The following is a 19,361-nucleotide window of genomic DNA, read 5'->3' as shown; positions in this document are numbered from 1 at the left end:
GCTGTTAGCAATAACGGCCTTGATTATGAGGGCGTCGTCGTGGGGCAGCTCCAGACCCTCCAGGTCTTGAGGCCCAAAGCTAAGGGCCGGAGGCCTGCTCGTGGCTGCATCCCACGGCTCCCACATACAACCGCCGAACGTGTGACTTACGGGCTCGACCTGAGTCCCCGTCAGTGGGCCCCCCTGAAATCATACCGATCTCTCGCACATCAGCGTTGCCCCGGTTCTCCAGTTCTTCGGCATCTCTCCGGTCTTCCCCGAGGCCAGCTTGGTTAGATGGGCCGGCTAGGTCGGGCCGGGTCTGACGAGCACGTCCCGCTGCGGCCCGTTCCTCCTCCATCCTCTGTATTTGGGGCGCTAACTCTGGGGGGGGGGGGGCAGACCCTGCTCGGCAGCTCTCCTGGAATCACGAGCGAATTGGAAGCAGTTACTAAGATCGTGCGTCCTGGACCGATGATACGTGCAATATGGTGCTCCCCTCGGTCCAGGTCTGGGTGCGTGTATAGCAGCAACTCGCAGAGCTGGTCTAACTCCCTGAGCGGGCTGAGGGGTAGGCCTGGGTTGGCCGCGCTGGAAGGGCTGAGCTGGCTGTGGTGCTCTCCTTTCAGGTCGGTTGCCTGGCGCCACCGTCTTTTCGGCCTTCCGCCTGGCGGCCTGCGCTTCTTCCACCTTGATGTAGCAAGAGGCTTTCTCCACCATATCGTCAAAACTTCGGGCGGGGTTTTTGATGAGGTGCCTGAAGAACTCCCCTTCTCGCAATCCGTGGGAGAAGGCGCTCATCAATATTTCTGAGGTGGCGGAGGGGACATCATTGGCCACCTGACTGAACCAGTTGATGTAGCTTCGCAAGGGCTCGGTCGGATCCTGCTTGAGAGCAAAAAGACAGTGGTCGGTTTTTTGATACTTACGACTACTGGCGAAATGGCGTAGGAAGGCCGTTTTGAAATCCATGAAGCGATTGATGGACTCTGGGGGCAATCCATCGAACCACTTCTGCGCCGACCCGGATAGGGTGTGTAGGAACACTCGGCATTTGACAGCATCGCTGTATTGGTACAAGATAGTCGTATTCTTGAACTTCCTCAGGTGCTCTTCCGGGTCCTTGCTCCCATCGTATTCTCCAATGTTCGGGGCTCGATACCCCTTGGGCAGGCTTTCCCTCAGGATCTGAGCCGAGAAGGGTACCTTGTCATCTGGATCTTCAGGCAGATCTCTGGCATGGATTATAGCCTTTCCCTTTCCTGAATCCCGAGGTGGATGTAGAGAGCTTTCCGCCACCGACGCCGGCGTCTCCTCTTTCTTCGGACTATGCTCACGAGGTCCGGCTCGATGATAGTTGCGGCAAGGCTCTCGGAAAGAGGTACGGGGGGGGGGGGGGTTCTTCCTGCTGCTTCCTCTTCGAGCCCCTGTCTGAGGCAGGAGCTGGTTCTTTGGACGCTTCAGGTGCCAGGCGGGGCCGCGAAACTGTTCCTTGCTTCTCAGAGGCGGCTTGCTTTCTGACCTCCTTGAAGAGCTCATACTTGTTGGTGCGGGTAGCACTAACGGTCTAACCCAGGTTTTGATGAATGACAAATAGGTTAAGTTAGTTGTGTTGTTGTCTGACACTTTGATCGAGTGTGCAGGAGAAGTCCAGACAGGCCGACGGGCTGACCAGATGTCTGGCACGAAGTCCAGCTAGGTCGACGGGCTGACCGGATAGCTGGCGAGAAGTCCAAGCGGGTCGACGGGCTGACCGGACGCTTGGCGAGAAGTCCAGCTAGGTCGACGGGCTGACCGGATAGCTGGCGAGTCCAGGTCGACGGGCTGACCGGACGCTGGCAAGAAGTCCAGACGGGTCGACGGGTCGACGGGCTGACCGGACGTCTGGCGGTAAGTGAGGTAAGTCACCGAAGGGGAGTGAGGACGCGTTCCGGGAAGGGACATTAGGCGTCGATCCGGCTTAGATCCATTCGGATGTCTAAGTCGAGATCGTGACTAGATTCCGGTCTCGAAAGACGGAATCTAAGTCATACTCTTTCTTATCCATCTATTGAACTTTAACCGTGCTAACAATCATTTTACAGGATACATATTTGCCTCGGACTAACCTGCTTTGCGGAAAAAGGAGCTTCGAAACAAGGTGGTCAAGGCGGGAGGTCAGGCGCCGGAAGGATCCGGGCACCGAAGGCAAATTTCATCCACCGAGTCGTCGCCACGTGGAGCATCATGGTTCGTGCAGCTCGTCACGTTCAGCGCCGGAAGGGATCCAGCGCCGGACAAGATATAAAAAGCCCCGGTAGGAGCTTCAAAGATATCAAGTCTTCACCGAGAACTGCTTGCTCTGCTCTACGCTCCTGCGACGCCACGAGGCTATTCCGACAAAGCGCTTTCTTAAAGTCTAACTCTTCTTCTCTTGTCGGTATTTTATTTCTGTCAATTCTTGTACTTATTTGTAATCTTCATTCGAATTGATAGTGATTGCCCAACGAAAGTACTCACGGAGTATGGGCCTTCGAGTAGGAGTCGTCACAGGCTCCGAACGAAGTAAAAAACACCTGTGTCTATTTTAGTTTTCCGCTGCGTTTATACTCATCTTTATCGAATCGATATTCACCCCCCTCTATCGAATCCAACGGTCTTACAGTACTCCCCCGTGGTCATGGTCACGTTGATCCTCCTGCTAGAGCTTCGACCAGAGTCCTCCATCTTCACGCTCCGGATCAGGCTGTTGTGTTTCCCACAGACGGTGCCAAATTTGATCCTGTCCGAAGGCTGAACCGGACGGAGGCTGGTCGCGGTGGCCTGGTTGTTGACGGAAAGTCGTAGGTGATTCGGCTCCCACGGGTGGCTGACGCTGCTGCAGGACCCTGCGCACACTCAGACAATCCCCCCTCACGTTAGAGACCAAAACCCAGGGAAAAAGTCCCCGGATCAGGTCCTCCGACGCTCAAGTCAGGTCCATTTTCCCCAGAAAAAAGCAGAGAGAAGAAGAAGAAACGACTGCTAAAGAAACAGTTGTGGAAAAAGTGACGAGGGAGTGTGTGCGCGTACCTGTGTACGAGGGATCTCTCCCCTTTTATGCGTCGTCTTCTCCTAGAACCTGCAATCCTGTCAGAAAACGTTAGACGCTGGGCTTTGTCGTGTCGTCCCGGACACCTGTCGTGCTGCTATTTGTCGTGAAAGCATCTTTCTGTTTAGGAACCTCCGCCTTCACACCTGGGTTTTGTCTTGTAGTGAGGGACAGCTGGCAGGCTGCTACTGGTTATGAGGGCATCTTTTCGTTTTAGGAACCTCCGCCTTTGTATGCATTGTTGGTATGTAATGATTATCCTCGACGGACCGTTGAGATTCTCCGCACCCGCACTACTTAGCTTATCCGATCCATCGTGACCTGCACCGGCCTCGCCTCTTCCGATCGGCTCTAGCCTCTAAGTGTCACCCGTCAGACGGGCTGATTCTGACTGGCTCCGCCGATCCCGGTGTATGATCCGTGGTTTGTATTTCCGGGCCTCCGAATCGCAGACCTGCAGACCGAGCTGTCTCTATACAGCTATGCCGATCCCGACCTGTATCCTGCGCTTTGTATTTCCTGGCCCTCCACCGCAGGCCTGTAGATCGAGCTGTTTCTGATCAGTTCTGCCGATTCTGACCCGTGACTGGTACTTCCAGTCCTTTGAATTGCAGGTCTGTAGATCGGGCCATCCCTAAACAGCTCTGTCGATCTCGACTTGTATCCTGCGCTTTGCATCTCCTGGCCCTTGATAAGCCTAAAATCTATATTAAATGTCACAAATAGGCTTATCAAATTAACAATTTAATATTTCACTGAACCCCTTAATTAAACAATAATGTTGTAGTAACGAGCCCAGGATCGATCCGAGGAACCAATAGTATGATGTAATTTAGGATTGTATTTTTATTCCTATTTTTGGGGTTTTCGATATAAAAATGAAATTGGGGGAATTAAACTTGAATTTAAATCTAACAAATGAAAAGTACAGCAGTAAAGAAATTAATCTAAAGCATAACTAAAACCTAACTATGTGCCAATGAACAAATCATTACGCATTGTCACACTACGTTGTGATAAATCCATCAACACACTTAAACTAAATATGAAATAACAAGACAGAAATAAAATCTAATCTAAGCAAAATTTAAACCCTAACTTAGAACTTAAACACTAAACAATTAACTAAGCATCAAACAAGAATTAAACAACTACCAAACATGAATTAAACTTCAACAAAACAAAGAAATGCTAAATTGCAATGATAAGAACACTAATAAAACACTAATAAAACGAAATAAATTCTAACCAATCCAACTCACAACCAATCCAAACAAGTTTCACACTCTTGCCGTCACACAAGAGTGCCAAAGTTGAGACCACCCAACTTTGGACCTCAATGGATCGTCTCAGCTGCGTATCAGCTCAAGGAAGGTTCAACAACACCGACGGACCACCCCCGACGAGCTGAAACAACCCTAAACCCAAGAAAATGCCGAAAATCTGGAAATTTGCCATCCTTGACCTCTGAATCTGGAATGGGAGCTACAGATTGCGAATTATGGTCAGATGAAGCTCAACAACGCCGGAGGACCACCGCCTAGTGTAGATGATGGAAATCGGAGCTCAGATTTGGAAGAACACCTCCAAATCTGAGGTGAACAGAGGCATCGAAGAAATGGAGATTGCGCCGGAGGGAACACCCAAATCGGTTCCAGAGAATCGGGATGAAGCTGCTGGGACGCCCTTCACCGAGGGAGGAATCGACCCCTTTCTCTTCTCCGATCATTCTTCCGAGCTTCAACCTCGGTGAAGGACGTCCCAGCAGTTTCATCCCGATTCTCTGGAACTGATTTGGGTGTTCCCTCCGGCGCAATCTCCATTTCTTCGATGCCTCTGTTCACCTCAGATTTGGAGGTGTTCTTCCAAATCTGAGCTCCGATTTCCATCATCTACGCTAGGCGGTGGTCCTCCGGCGTTGTTGAGCTTCATCTGACCACAATTCGCAATCCGTAGCTCCCATTCCAGATCCAGAGGTCAAGGATGGCAGATTTCCAGATTTTCGGCATTTTCTTGGGTTTAGGGTTGTTTCAGCTCGTCGGGGGTGGTCCGTCGGTGTTGTTGAACCTTCCTTGAGCTGATACGCAGCTGAGACGATCCATTGAGGTCCAAAGTTGGGTGGTCTCAACTTTGGCACTCTTGTGTGACGACAAGAGTGTGAAACTTGTATGGATTGGTTGTGAGTTGGATTGGTTAGAATTTATTTCGTTTTATTAGTGTTTTATTAGTGTTCTTATCATTGCAATTTAGCATTTCTTTGTTTTGTTGAAGTTTAATTCATGTTTGGTAGTTGTTTAATTCTTGTTTGATGCTTAGTTAATTGTTTAGTGTTTAAGTTCTAAGTTAGGGTTTAAATTCTGCTTAGATTAGATTTTATTTCTGTCTTGTTATTTCATATTTAGTTTAAGTGTGTTGATGGATTTATCACAACGTAGTGTGACAATGCGTAATGATTTGTTCATTGGCACATAGTTAGGTTTTAGTTATGCTTTAGATTAATTTCTTTACCGCTGTACTTTTCATTTGTTAGATTTAAATTCAAGTTTAATTCCCCCCAATTCCATTTTTATATCGAAAACCCCAAAAATAGGAATAAAAATATAATCCTAAATTACATCATACTGTTGGTTCCTCGGATCGATCATGTGCTCGTTACTACAACATTATTGTTTAATTAAGGGGTTCAGTGAAATATTAAATTGTTAATTTGATAAGCCTATTTGTGACATTTAATATAGATTTTAGGCTTATCAAATTTTGGCGCCGTTGCCGGGGGATGAAGAACAGCGCAGGGGATCGACACTGGAAAACACTGTAGCTTCTGTGTTTTGAATCTGTTTCAGATCTGAACCGACGGCTGGGATCAATTTGGAGCTAAATCAACGGTGAAAGTTCATCCAAAATCTGATCCGAAGGTACTGATGTTGATCTAGGGTCTGGATCTACCCTCCCGTAGGTCGGATCGGTCAGATCATCACTGGATGGCCCAGATCGGCCCAGTCTTCATTGAACGGCCCAGATTAATTCAGCTTGATCAATGGCTAGATGAACTCAGATCTGGATCAAAACTTCTGGATCTTCATAAATGGCTCAGATTTGCTCCCCATTAGGTTGGATCGGACAGATCTTCAACGGATGGTCCAGATCTGTCCGATTCTTGATAAACGGCCCAAATCGACCCAAAGCTTAATCTTGTCTTTTGAACCCCGATTCGAGCCCAATTCCGGTCCAAATAGATTCAAATCTAAGATCCTTTGATGCCTACAAAATAAGAATCAAATATTAGCATCAAATAACACCAAAAATAATATAATTTGTAATTAAGTTCAAAATCTATGCAATGCACAAAAATGTAATGTAACCATGATTTAAACTATGAAACCAACATCAAAATCATCCATAAATGAATCAAAATAATGCAGTAAAATCATGATTATCAAATCTCCCACACTTAGTCTTGGCCGTCTCGGGCAATAAAACACATCAATGAAATATATCATGCATCCGAAAATATATCATGCTTAATTTGATACTTTCATTTACAGCTCTTATCAGCTGAATCCAAATCCTTAAGTTTCATTGGTTCTTGTGTCTTCACTGCTGGAAAATTAGATAAACAAATTTCTGCATCTAACTTGCTAAGTAAAGCTGCCTCTGGTTTCAAAAATTTCATCCATTGAAATTGCATGCCTTAAACCATACAAGAGTTAAACTTTAATCTTTCAATTTCAGCAATCTTACCAAGCATTCATGGATAAAGGGCCAACTGTATTCTGCAGTAATCCAGCTGATCCACTTTAAAACTGACTTCGAATTATGATTTCAGATTTCAGTCTCATAGCTCGAATTCAAGGAGCTGTTGAAGGTTCCTAACTCTTCACCGAAGTGGGCACATCAAGTGGTAGTGGCACTGACATGGCTTCCCAGACTTGTTAAAATGCTACCATCAGCAGCTACAAGGTCTCCAAAATGAAGTAAATCTATGCAATTCATAAAGTCATAGATCAAAATTAGAAATCAAACTAAAGAACTTAAAAGTGACCTTAATAAATTCTGGATTTCTGAACCTTAGTTCCAGAATCTGGGATTGAAAAAAATCTTGGCAGAATTCCAGCAGAGTTAAACTTGGAAGCAAACATCATTGCATTGCATTAATGGAGAATTAACACACAATAGACCAAGTTGATGTTGTTGCCGATTTTCTAATAAAGAACAGGTCCAAAGAATTCTGATTTAGCATTGGCGTTCCTTATCTGATATCAAATTGTAATATTCATGCTATATAGGTGGAAAACCAAACAAGTTGGGTGCAACGTCAGTAGCATCATTCTGGAAATAAACTTCTCCATTTCTGAATTGCTTCAACTTAGAAATCAGCTCCAAAATTCTTGAGTTTTTCACTGACAGTAAACTGCAACATACAGCTTTAACAACCGAATCCAGGTTGATTAATCAATTTCAGTATTGCCATCACTACTCTGCAAGTTAAAATTTGACAGTCTTTATAAGCTTTCCATCCTGCACAGTAGAAGTCTTCATTTCTACAGAATTCAGCACTGCAGTAATCTCCATTCTGCATATCTTCTCTGTTTTTGTTCTTGCAGATCTAAGTTTTATTAAGTTTCCAATTTCTCACAATTGCAGTAGAAAAGAAGGTTGCACTAAAAGGACTAACACTCCAGTAAAATTTCATTAGGTGCTATCATCACATATAAATACATACAAGTTTAGTAGCCCTGCAGTGCCATTACTAATTAAAAACTGAAATGCAGAACAAAATTTCAGAACTGGAAAACAGAACTAAGGAATACTAGTAAACTCCAACAGCAGCCTCAAACAATTCAGTCACACTTCTGATGCAAGTTTGAGTGTACATTATCTGTTTTCAACTATATTTCCTCAATTGTAAATGGTTCCTAATCCTTGCTTAGCTTGTATAGCACATTCACTTCGTATGATTGAAATCCCAAACAAAATAAATGCCCCGCAGGAGCAACATCCATAAATCCAGCAACTTCCATTCTGCACTCATTTTAGATTCAAGTAAATCTGGATTTCCAGTTATTGGAAGACCTGGAAAAATTAGAACGCCTTTTATCAATGAGATATAAGAATCTTGCTTAAGTTTCTTCATGTCTAGAGAACTGCACAGAAAAGTGGTACTCCACAGATTGTAATTGGCACACAATAACCCAGTCAGTTTCTACAGATTTTTTTCTGATTCACCATTCGGCTTCAAAACCTTAGTGTTATACTTCCATTTCCATATCAAGCTACAGAAGTTCTGTATTCCCAACACTCAGTAACTCAAACTCTCCTTCAGAAAGAATCATTTGGCACTTTGTTTCTAGTTGTCTGATTTCAGCTTCAGAAATTCAGCTAGGTCCAGCAACTCACTTCCTCTGCAATTTCCAGAATCAACAAAATTCATCCTTCTTTCATTTCTGAAATTGTTCAAAAGAGTTGCTGGATTGTAATTTCTTCAAAACACAATCTTGAAATGCTCCACGAGTGGCATGGTGCTTAACAAATGAATTTCGAATTTTGTTCCATTTTGATAAGATTTCAGTAGCTTCAAGAGTTCATTGTTTCTGCATTTCTATGTTCATTCCATTTCTGCATTTCTGCACAATACAATGTCTAGAATTCAGCCATTCCAATCTGCACAGCTCTTCATCTTCTGAATCTGTCCTTTTTTTTTTAACTTGTTGTCTCAGCAAGAACAATTTTGAATTCTGCACTTCTAAATTCATATTTCTGATTTCAGGTTTCAGAACTTGATTCCAGAAACAATTCCAGGTCCTGCCTCATGGTACAAGTTATCAAAGATTGCAAAAACATTAGATTGCAACTCTTGAAATCCAACTCAAAAGGAATTGCACCTGCAGATTCAGCTTCTGGAATTTCTGTTCTCACTGCATCAAAATTCCATCAACTGCATCTTCCAAGCTTCTGAATACATAACCTCAAATGACATTGTAAATTAGACCTTAAACTTGTATTAGTCACTATCCAGGAAGTTCATAAGAAAAGTTGGCACAAAATAGGATTTAGATGCCAAGTTCAGATTCAATTCTGCACTTTAAAATTCAGATTCTGGATTCTGTTGCAGCAAGGTATAGTTTCCGCAGCTATCAGCTGAAATTTCAGAGATCCAGAATCCAACTTAAACATTTCCAGAATTAAGGCTTGATTTTTCTAAATTGTGAGGAGGCCAACTTCAAATCATCACTGATCTAAATTCTCAAACTGAATTCATTCAGAACTAAAGTACAGCTGGCAATTCCATAAATCAGCAGCTTTTGCATTCTTGTTACAGCAGCTTCCTGCTCACTGATCAGGAAATAGATTGAAAGGTTGGCACAAATTAGCACATCTCCTACATAATTTCTCATTGCTGCAACTTCCAGCATTTTTCATTTCTGCATTTCTGTATTTTCCTTTTGCATTTTGCATTTATTCCACAACAAGACAGAACCATATTCAGCTCAAATTACACCATCAAAAATTGCAAATTTAGAAATCTAAACTAATCATAGCATGGGCAGATTCAATTCCCAGCTTCAAAAATATCCAGCATTTTGATTTCAGCAGGATTCAGCAATTCAAGACTTCAATTCATTTAAGAAAATTCATGCTTTTCAGACTTCAGAAATTCTGAATTTTTTTTCTACTCTGATTTCACTTTCTTTTCACTACACTCTTCATTGTTCCAGCTCTTGCTCCAGAATTCCAGCATCAAAATGCAGAAATCTAATTCTCTGATTTGTTTTTTCTTCAATCCATCAGCTAGCTCTTTTTGATACTTCATTGACCAATCCATTTCTTCAAATTCCGTTCAATTTAATCAGTCATGCCATTACTTTCTTTTGCAACAGTCCAGAAGTAGAATACAGTTCAGCACATCCTGCTTCTTGCATTTCTCCTTGAAAGCAAATGGATTTGAGAGTTCAAGAGCTTCACTTAAACTTCTTCTGATTAAAGATTTGCAAGAAAACTTGGCACAAACTATTCACAAAATGGCATACTCAAGAGATTTTAAAATTGAATTCTGGACTTCTGAAGTGCTAGCTGGTGGCAATGGCTTAATAAAAATCTGCAGACTATATCAAGCATGTCATTGTTAATTCCATAGTTCCAGATTTGGTTCTGCAAATATAAATTCACCATTTTGTTAACCTTCAACATTTTGAACTCAATGAAAGCACCTTCATCTTATCCTCATCTCTCCTTTGAACTCACATCTTTCAGTCTCTACTCAAAGTTGGTTAATCAACTTCTCAACTTCTATACTTGAATTTCTGTAGCTCTGATTGAAGTATTCAGCTTAGAATAATCTTTCATTAATTGCTGCAACCTTAAGAAATGAAATCCTGGTTACTGCTGTTCAACCAAATTGGATCAGTCTCCATTTTTTTTTTTCTATTTTCTGTCTACACTTAATCATTTCTTTGGCAACAAAAATCTGGAATCAGTAATTGCTGTCAATCAAGTATGAATTCTCAACCGAATTGTTAACCTTCCAACCATGGATTATACTTGGCACATTCAAACCAACACACTAATATCAAAATTCTCAATCTCCATGAACCTTGAATAACTGTAATCTCATTTCCCACACTTTGATTTTCCTCCATCTTAGTAATCTAACTCATCAAGATAGCCAACCAAAACTCTCAATAGAGGGATGACAAGCAAAGCAAAGTGATCAAGAATTAGAATACTAGATGAGAATGCTTAAAGAAAATTGTGAGGAAAGAAATGGAAAATAATGAGGGAACAAGAATGACAAAATATCCTTGATCTCCATGCACACTTATGCTATTGTGACTTTGAAAAGAAGCAAAGCAAGTTCTAGAGTTTCAATTGTTGTAAGTGCATGCCACATAAAAGAAATTAAATAAAGTGTAGGCTTTAAATGGTCCTCTCTAGGATTTTATGCAATCAAGCTTAATTGATCAAATTGGAATCCTCTACCAAATTAACCAAAATCATGTAAGAAAAGCATCCAATCATGTTAAATGACCTAAAATTGATGGTCAAATTTAAAACAACTTTTACCATCTTAAAAGTATTACTTAGAAAATTCTCATGGAGAATTTTATTCAAATGACATGCTATGTATACCAACTAAATGCAATGTATGAAAGTAAAATGCAAAATAAAATGCAAAATGTAAAAACAAAGTGCAAATGCAAAGTATGAAACCAAAGAAACGTATAAAGAATTTATTAAAGAAAAACTAAACTCAAAGCATGAATCAAAATGCAAAAGAAAGCAAAATTGGAGCCAACTCCCCTTTCATTCCCGGTGGTTGAAGAAGGTTTAGAAGTAGTAGCCACCCCGGAAGTAGAGTAATCGTGGTTCCAGTCAAATTCTTCTTATTCTTCCTTTTTCTCTTCAAAATTCTCTCCGGAGGTCTAAGTCGATTCAGTTTAAGCACCCACTCCGGAAGCTTAATTTCTCCTACATAATCAATAAAGCAAAACACCTCCCATACGCATATGGGATAAAAAGAAAATAGGAGAAAATTAGTGTGGGTAAAAGATATATCAAGAAATGCATCACATCTAATAAAATCAATAATTGGTACCTCTATAAAATTCTCTGAAAAATTACACAAAATACTCACCTTGTCATCTTGAAAGGTACCTGGAGTAGTGATTGTTACCTCCTTTCCACCTAATAAATGCTCAGACTCTGGTTCTGGTGAGTGTACAACTTCATGTAGTGATTCTTGGGTGCTTGGCTCCATAGTACAAGTCCCTACACTTACATCTTCTATCCTTGGTGATTCTTGAGGTAATGCTTCCAGTAAGCACTCCCCTACACTTATATCATCTTCTGCAACAATACCTGCATCTTCAACATCATCTAAAGCAACTCTATCAGTAGAATCAGAAATCTGAACAACTACATCATCATTACAAATAAAATTAGATAAATCTTGTGAATAAATGGGAATAGGGTCAGACCTGACAAAATCACTACTCTCCATCTCTCCACTGGAGTTCTGTGCTTGTAACTGATTAATGGATGATGCAATCTGATCTAACTGACTCTGAATATTCTGTATCCTTGCAAATTGTTGCTCTTGATGTTCTCTCATTTGTTGCATAACTTCATTGCATTTCCACATTGATTCTTCAATTTGTTCTTGTGCATCCTCATACCTATTCCGCTGCTCCATAGGTAGGTAGGACTGATAGAACTGAGTCTGAGGCTGATAGTAATCACTATCCCTCCAATCTCCAAAATACTGATATGGATCCATGGTCACATAAATGTCCTGTTCTTACACTGAAACACTAGAAAATAAAATCAGAAGACTCAGGAACAAATAAAATCAAACACATGGATATATAATCATGAAAGCAATTAAACAATCCTAAAATTACTACAATGCTTATAAAATCCCCGGCAACGACGCCAAAATTTGATAAGCATATTATTTACTGCGTGTCACGATTGGGCTTATCAAATTAATAAAACCCCTTTCTCTTCTCCGATCATTCTTCCGAGCTTCAACCTCGGTGAAGGACGTCCCAGCAGCTTCATCTCGATTCTCTGGAACCGATTTGGGTGTTCCCTCCGGCGCAATCTCCATTTCTTCGATGCCTCTGTTCACCTCAGATTTGGAGGTGTTCTTCTAAATCTGAGCTCCGATTTCCATCATCTACGCTAGGCGGTGGTCCTCCGGCGTTGTTGAGCTTCATCTGACCACAATTCGCAATCCGTAGCTCCCATTCCAGATTCAGAGGTCAAGGATGGTAGATTTCCAGATTTTCGGCATTTTCTTGGGTTTAGGGTTGTTTCAGCTCGTCGGGGGTGGTCCGTCGGTGTTGTTGAACCTTCCTTGAGCTGATACGCAGCTGAGACGATCCATTGAGGTCCAAAGTTGGGTGGTCTCAACTTTGGCACTCTTGTGTGACGGCAAGAGTGTGAAACTTGTATGGATTGGTTGTGAGTTGGATTGGTTAGGATTTATTTCGTTTTATTAGTGTTTTATTAGTGTTCTTATCATTGCAATTTAGCATTTCTTTGTTTTGTTGAAGTTTAATTCATGTTTGGTAGTTGTTTAATTCTTGTTTGATGCTTAGTTAATTGTTTAGTGTTTAAGTTCTAAGTTAGGGTTTAAATTCTGCTTAGATTAGATTTTATTTCTGTCTTGTTATTTCATGTTTAGTTTAAGTGTGTTGATGGATTTATCACAACGTAGTGTGACAATGCGTAATGATTTGTTCATTGGCACATAGTTAGGTTTTAGTTATGCTATAGATTAATTTCTTTACCGCTGTACTTTTCATTTGTTAGATTTAAATTCAAGTTTAATTCCCCCCAATTCTATTTTTATATCGAAAACCCCAAAAATAGGAATAAAAATGCAATCCTAAATTACATCATACTGTTGGTTCCTCGGATCGATCCTGGGCTCGTTACTACAACATTATTGTTTAATTAAGGGGTTCAGTGAAATATTAAATTGTTAATTTGATAAGCCTATTTGTGACATTTAATATAGATTTTAGGCTTATCAAATTTTGGCGCTGTTGCCGGGGGACGAAGAACAGCGCAGGGGATCGACACTGGAAAACACTGTAGCTTCTATGTTTTGAATCTGTTCCAGATCTGAACCGACGGCTGGGATCAATTTGGAGCTAAATCAACGGTGAAAATTCATCCAAAATCTGATCCGAAGGTACTGATGTTGATCTAGGGTCTGGATCTACCCTCCCGTAGGTCGGATAGATCAGATCATCACTGGATGGCCCAGATCGGCCCAGTCTTCATTGAACGGCCCAGATTAATTCGGCTTGATCAATGGCTAGATGAACTCAGATCTGGATCAAAACTTCTGGATCTTCATAAATGGCTCAGATCTGCTCCCCATTAGGTTGGATCGGCCAGATCTTCAACGGATGGTCCAGATCTGTCCGATTCTTGATAAACGGCCCAAATCGACCCAAAGCTTAATCTTGTCTTCTGAACTCCGATTCGAGCCCAATTCCGGTCCAAATAGATCCAAATCTAAGATCCTTTGATGCCTACAAAATAAGAATCAAATATTAGCATCAAATAACACCAAAAATAATATAATTTGTAATTAAGTTCAAAATCTATGCAATGCACAAAAATGTAATGTAACCATGATTTAAACTATGAAACCAACATCAAAACCATGCATAAATGAATCAAAATAATGCAGTAAAATCATGGTTATCAGCCCTCCACCGCAGGCCTATAGATCGAGCTGTTTCTGATCAGTTCTGTCGATTCCGACCCGTGACTGGTACTTCCAGTTCTTTGAATTGCAGGTCTGTAGATCGGGCCATTTCTGATCAGTTCTGCCGATCCCGACCCGTGATTTGTACATCGCCTGTCGTCTCCCTTCGTTCTCCTACTGCTTTGCCCCTTCGATCAACAAGCCTGACAGGCCTCTGGCTATCCCCTATGCTAAACTCTGACTGCCTCGTCAGCTTGACTATTTGACCGCCAAGTCGCCTTGACTATTGACTGCCACATCCTCTTGACTTTTGACCACCATATGACCTTGACCCTTCTCCCCTTTCCTTCTGGGGGCCCCCCATTACCAACCGTATCAGGGAAGTATGACAAATTAGGCCTGGGTCGGTACGGTATACCGAACCCAAAATCGAATATCGTATACCGTACCAAAAAAATCGGTATTCTAAGAAATGATATCGATACCGTACCAAAATTTCGGTATACCGAAATGTCGGTACGGTATCGATAAAATACCGTCATGCTGAAGTTATATTATATTACATATAATATATAAAAAATAATTATCTTGTAATGAAGGGCAGTGATCATATAAGAACAAGAGTTGGGATTTCAGACCCAAATATGTAAGATTGAAGATTAAACCAGTAGGTGGTGGTCCCAGGGTGGTGGCTCACCAGAGACTCGTCGAAATCTTGCCAAAAATAACTAAATGCTAGCTGGAAAAATAGGGGAAGCATATAGGCTTCAATCCCTACTAAAAATACCATAAATCCACCAAAGAAATAAAAGGTAAAACTCACCAGAAAATCGGACAAGAACTTGCGCAAGCATAGCTCTCAGAATAGAGCTCGGTTATTAGATTTCTTTAGATTCAATGAAGGGAAAAAAATATTAGGGTTGGAGAAGAAGTTTCTAAGTTGTTGTGCATCTTCTCCGGCGACTACGTGCGGTGGTCGACTGTGGAAGGAAAGAATCGCGAGTCGCGATGTGTGCGCCGACGACGCAAGGAGAGAACATGGTTTGGGGCCGTTTAGGGTTTGGTTTTGGCTTTAGGGGAATCTAAATTAATCATTTAATTTATAGTTACTCGGTATTTCGGTATACCGAAATATTTTAAATCGTTACCGTTACCATTACCGACAAATTCGGTACGATATGATACCGTATCGAATTTTTCGGTATACCGAAAATTTCGGTATATACGATATTTTTTCGATACGATTTTTCGGTATTTCGATATTTCGATATTTTGAAGAAATGGTAGGAAAGGAATGTGAGGATCGCGGAAGAAGCAAACTAATCATGGCACAAGGATATCACCGCACTACAGATGAGGACGATGATACAGAGATAAAAAAGGCAAGAGCATGGGACGACTGGACAGATGAAAATCCTCGTGGTGCTAGCAACAAGAAATTAACACCTTGCGGGTAATGGATACCAGGTCTCGCATTGTATGTTAAAATTTTGGCAGAAACCATATTTAAAATCAAATTTTGTAAGAACTCAATGATGGTTTCCAAAAGATTTGAATCTAAATATTTTAGATGGAATTAAATAATTTGATAAGATAGTTCTTGAACAAATTGTAAAATATGAGATAGCAAATTTGAGTTCATGGATCATAAGTTTCTTTTATCCTTCAGTTTACTTTCTTTTGCTCATAGATTCTCCAACAAATCTGGCAATCGAATCTTTGCACAAGCCATTAGAGGATTGGCTTTGAAGAGGCTCATCCTTTCCTCCGAGAGGTCGATGCTAGCCTCATCAATAGGTAAACTCCATTCGAATGCTTGAAGCACCCTTCCAACCAACATGTAGGTCATTGCCGTGCCAAGCTGAGCTCCCATGCATTGTCGACGCCCGGTGGTAAACGATATCATTCGGAGACCTGGCTCTGCTAACTCTACCTCTTGGTGTCCATCCATAAAGTGTCGACTCGGATTGAACTGGGTCGGATCATCCCAAACCTTGGGATTTCGTTCGAGTACAGCTCGACCCAACAACACCATGCTCCCCTTGGGGATGAAGTAGTTGGAAACGACCGCGTCATCGATGGCTACGTGTGGGAGGTTGAATGGTGCGATCGGGTGGAGACGAAGGGCCTCGCGAGCGCATGCCTTCACATAGGGGAGTCGAGCAAAGTCAGATTCGACTACTAACCGCTCCTTGCCGACAACCCGATCCAACTCCTCAACAGCTTTTCGCATGATGTCAGGTTGTTCTAGCAAGTGTGCCAACAACCACTCTGCTGTGTTTGAGGGATTGTCCACGACAGCATATATAAACTCCTGCAAAAAATAATGTCTTTGATAAGAATAAATGTTCATAATTAATTTTAGAAAATTATCGTTACATATACTATATTATATTATATTATATTATATTATATTATATTATAGTTGATTCTTAGTTCAATATGAAGTATACACATAAATAGAATATGGGAGTAAATGAGAGTGTTAACGTGGATACAGGAACCTATACGGAAGTTAGACAGGATAAAAATAAAATTAAAAAAAAGTCATAATTATATCTATTGAGAAAGATTTCAAAAAGATAGAATATTCTAATTAGGGAAGTATGACAAACTAGGCTTGGGTTGGTACGATATACCGTACCCAAAATCGAATACCGTATACCGTATCGAAAAAATCGGTATTTTAAGAAATGATACCGATACCGTACCGACATTTCGGTATACCGAAATGTCGGTACGGTATCGATAAAATACCGTCATGCTGAAGTTATATATATATTACATATAATATATAAAAAATAATTATATTGTAATGAAGGCAGTGATCATATAAGAACAAGAGTTGGGATTTCAGACCCAAATATGTAAGATTGAAGATTAAACCAGTAGGTGGTTGTCCCAGGGTGGTGGCTCACCAGAGACTCGTCGAAATCTTGCCAAAAATAACTAAATGCTAGCTGGAAAAATAGGGGAAGCATATAGGCTTCAATCCCTACTAAAAATACCATAAATCCACCAAAGAAATAAAAGCTAAAACTCACCGAAAAATCGGACAAGAACTTGCGCAAGCATAGCTCTCAGAACAGAGCTCGGTGATTAGATTTGTTTATATTCAATGAAGGGAAAAAAATATTAGGGTTGGAGAAGAAGTTTCTAAGTTGTTGTGCATCTTCTCCGGCGACTACGTGTGGTGGTCGACTGTGGAAGGAAAGAATCGCGAGTCGTGACGTGTGCGCCGACGACGCAAGGAGAGAACATGGTTTGGAGTCGTTTAGGGTTTGGTTTAGGCTTTAGGGGAATCTAAATTAATCATTTAATCTATAGTTACTCGGTATTTCGGTATACCGAAATATTTTAAATCGTTACTGTTACCGTTACCGACAAATTCGGTACGGTATGATACCGTACCGAATTTTTCGGTATATCGAAAATTTCGATATATAAGGTATTTTTTCGATACGATTTTTTGGTATTTCGATATTTTTTCCAGCCATATGACAAACATATACATCAATAAAGGAGGATAAAAAAATTTGATTAGAAATGATTAAATATGGTAAATTTTATTTAGATATATATAAGGATATAGTAAAAATTGGAATCTAATAATGTATGATGACGTAAGAGGATCACCATAAGTATAAAAATTCCTTATTTTTCCCTAATAATGGTTTTTTTGCTATAAAATAATTCAAATTTAATTTCCTTTAAAATAATATATTATCCATAATAATAATAATAATAATAATAATAATAATAATAATAATAATATATCGTTCATCCTTACCGCGCATTGAGCTTTAATTTCCTCAGTGCTGAGAATCGGCTTGCCGGAGTCGTTGGTGAGGGAGATCATGACGTCGAGAAGGTCTTCCACCTCCTTCTTTTCTCCGCTCCTCCACTTCTCGATCCTTTCATCGATGATCGGATCATGGTACTTGCAGACGGTGCTCACCGCCTGCTCGGCTATCCTCTCATGGCCTTCCAAATCCAGGCATCTCAGCCATGGCATGAAGTCCGACGGGCAAAAGGCGTAGAGCACCGACAGCATCGAGAACGCCGCCTCCACGTGCTCCACCTCCTCCTCTCCGGGGCCTTGGTACGGGCCGCCGGCCCCGAAGTGCCTCACCCCAAACATCATCCGCCGGATCACATTCCCCCCGTAGTACCTCATTGCCAGCCGAATATCGACGACGCCGCCACCTCCGGCCAAGCACAGGTTGCGCAGGTACCGAGTGAGGTGGTCAGCCTCCTCAGCCCGCGCCGCTGCCAACCAGCGCAGCCTCGCGCTGCTCAGCACCTCGGACTCGATCACGCGCCGCATCTTCTTCCACTGTGGACCCAGCGGGCTGAAGATCACCGAGAGGAAGTTGCGGCTGGAGTGCTTGGTGGCCACGGTGAGCGGCCGCGATGCGAAGTTGGCGTCGTGCCTCTTGAGAAACTCGCACGCCAGCTCCGGCGAGTTGACGACGACGACGTGGGCGCTCCCTAGGCGTATACAAGTGATGTCCTTGCCGTCCGCCGCGGCCATGACCCACCGGAAGTGAGGCCGGTGCCGAAGCAACGGGATGAGGCTGCCCACGAGGGGCCACGGGGTCGGGCCTGGGGGAAGCCGTTTGTCTCGTTTCCGGAGAATCGAGAAGAGGCAGGCTGCCAAGAGGAGGGCAACGGCAGCGCCAAGGAGTCCGGTGGCGGTGGCGGTGCCATGTGGCTGAGGCCTGATAAAAAAGGTCAAGCTGATAAACATTGTTGACAAAGTTGGTATTGTAAAGGCTAATCACAATCGGTGATGGAATGCAACATTGGAATATATATATACTCATAATATTCTCATTTATCATGCATTTAACATTTGAAATGGATTTCTTAATTTTATTTTACAAAATTATCGCATCTTCTTCCTATTTCAGAACCATGTTCATTTATTTTTATTCGAATAATATCTCTAACACTAATAAACACACACTGCAAACTATCTAAACTAAGGTTAGACATTATTGCCCTCGAACTATAGTACAATAGAAAAGACCTCTCTAATAGTTAGAGTTCTATATATATAAGTTTATTTTATGATCCTTGATTTTA

At 41.7% G+C, this 19,361-nt stretch overlaps 1 protein-coding gene across 1 annotated transcript; it reads right to left on the bottom strand.

Moving 5' to 3' along the window:
* Window positions 1-15,957: 15,957 nt before the first annotated feature.
* Window positions 15,958-19,023, bottom strand: LOC122013738 (tryptophan N-monooxygenase CYP79A68-like). The gene is made up of 2 exons (XM_042569966.1): window positions 18,064-19,023; window positions 15,958-16,587 (listed from the first exon to the last, which is right to left on the bottom strand). The coding sequence occupies exons 1-2, from the start codon at window positions 19,021-19,023 to the stop codon at window positions 15,958-15,960; spliced, it is 1,590 nt and encodes a 529-aa protein (XP_042425900.1).
* Window positions 19,024-19,361: the final 338 nt, after the last annotated feature.

This window comes from Zingiber officinale, chromosome 8B (assembly GCF_018446385.1).
Source record: "Zingiber officinale cultivar Zhangliang chromosome 8B, Zo_v1.1, whole genome shotgun sequence".
Classification (NCBI taxonomy): domain Eukaryota; kingdom Viridiplantae; phylum Streptophyta; class Magnoliopsida; order Zingiberales; family Zingiberaceae; genus Zingiber; species Zingiber officinale.
Note: the sequence above shows the minus strand (reverse complement) of the source record. Positions and strands in the feature narration are given on the sequence as shown.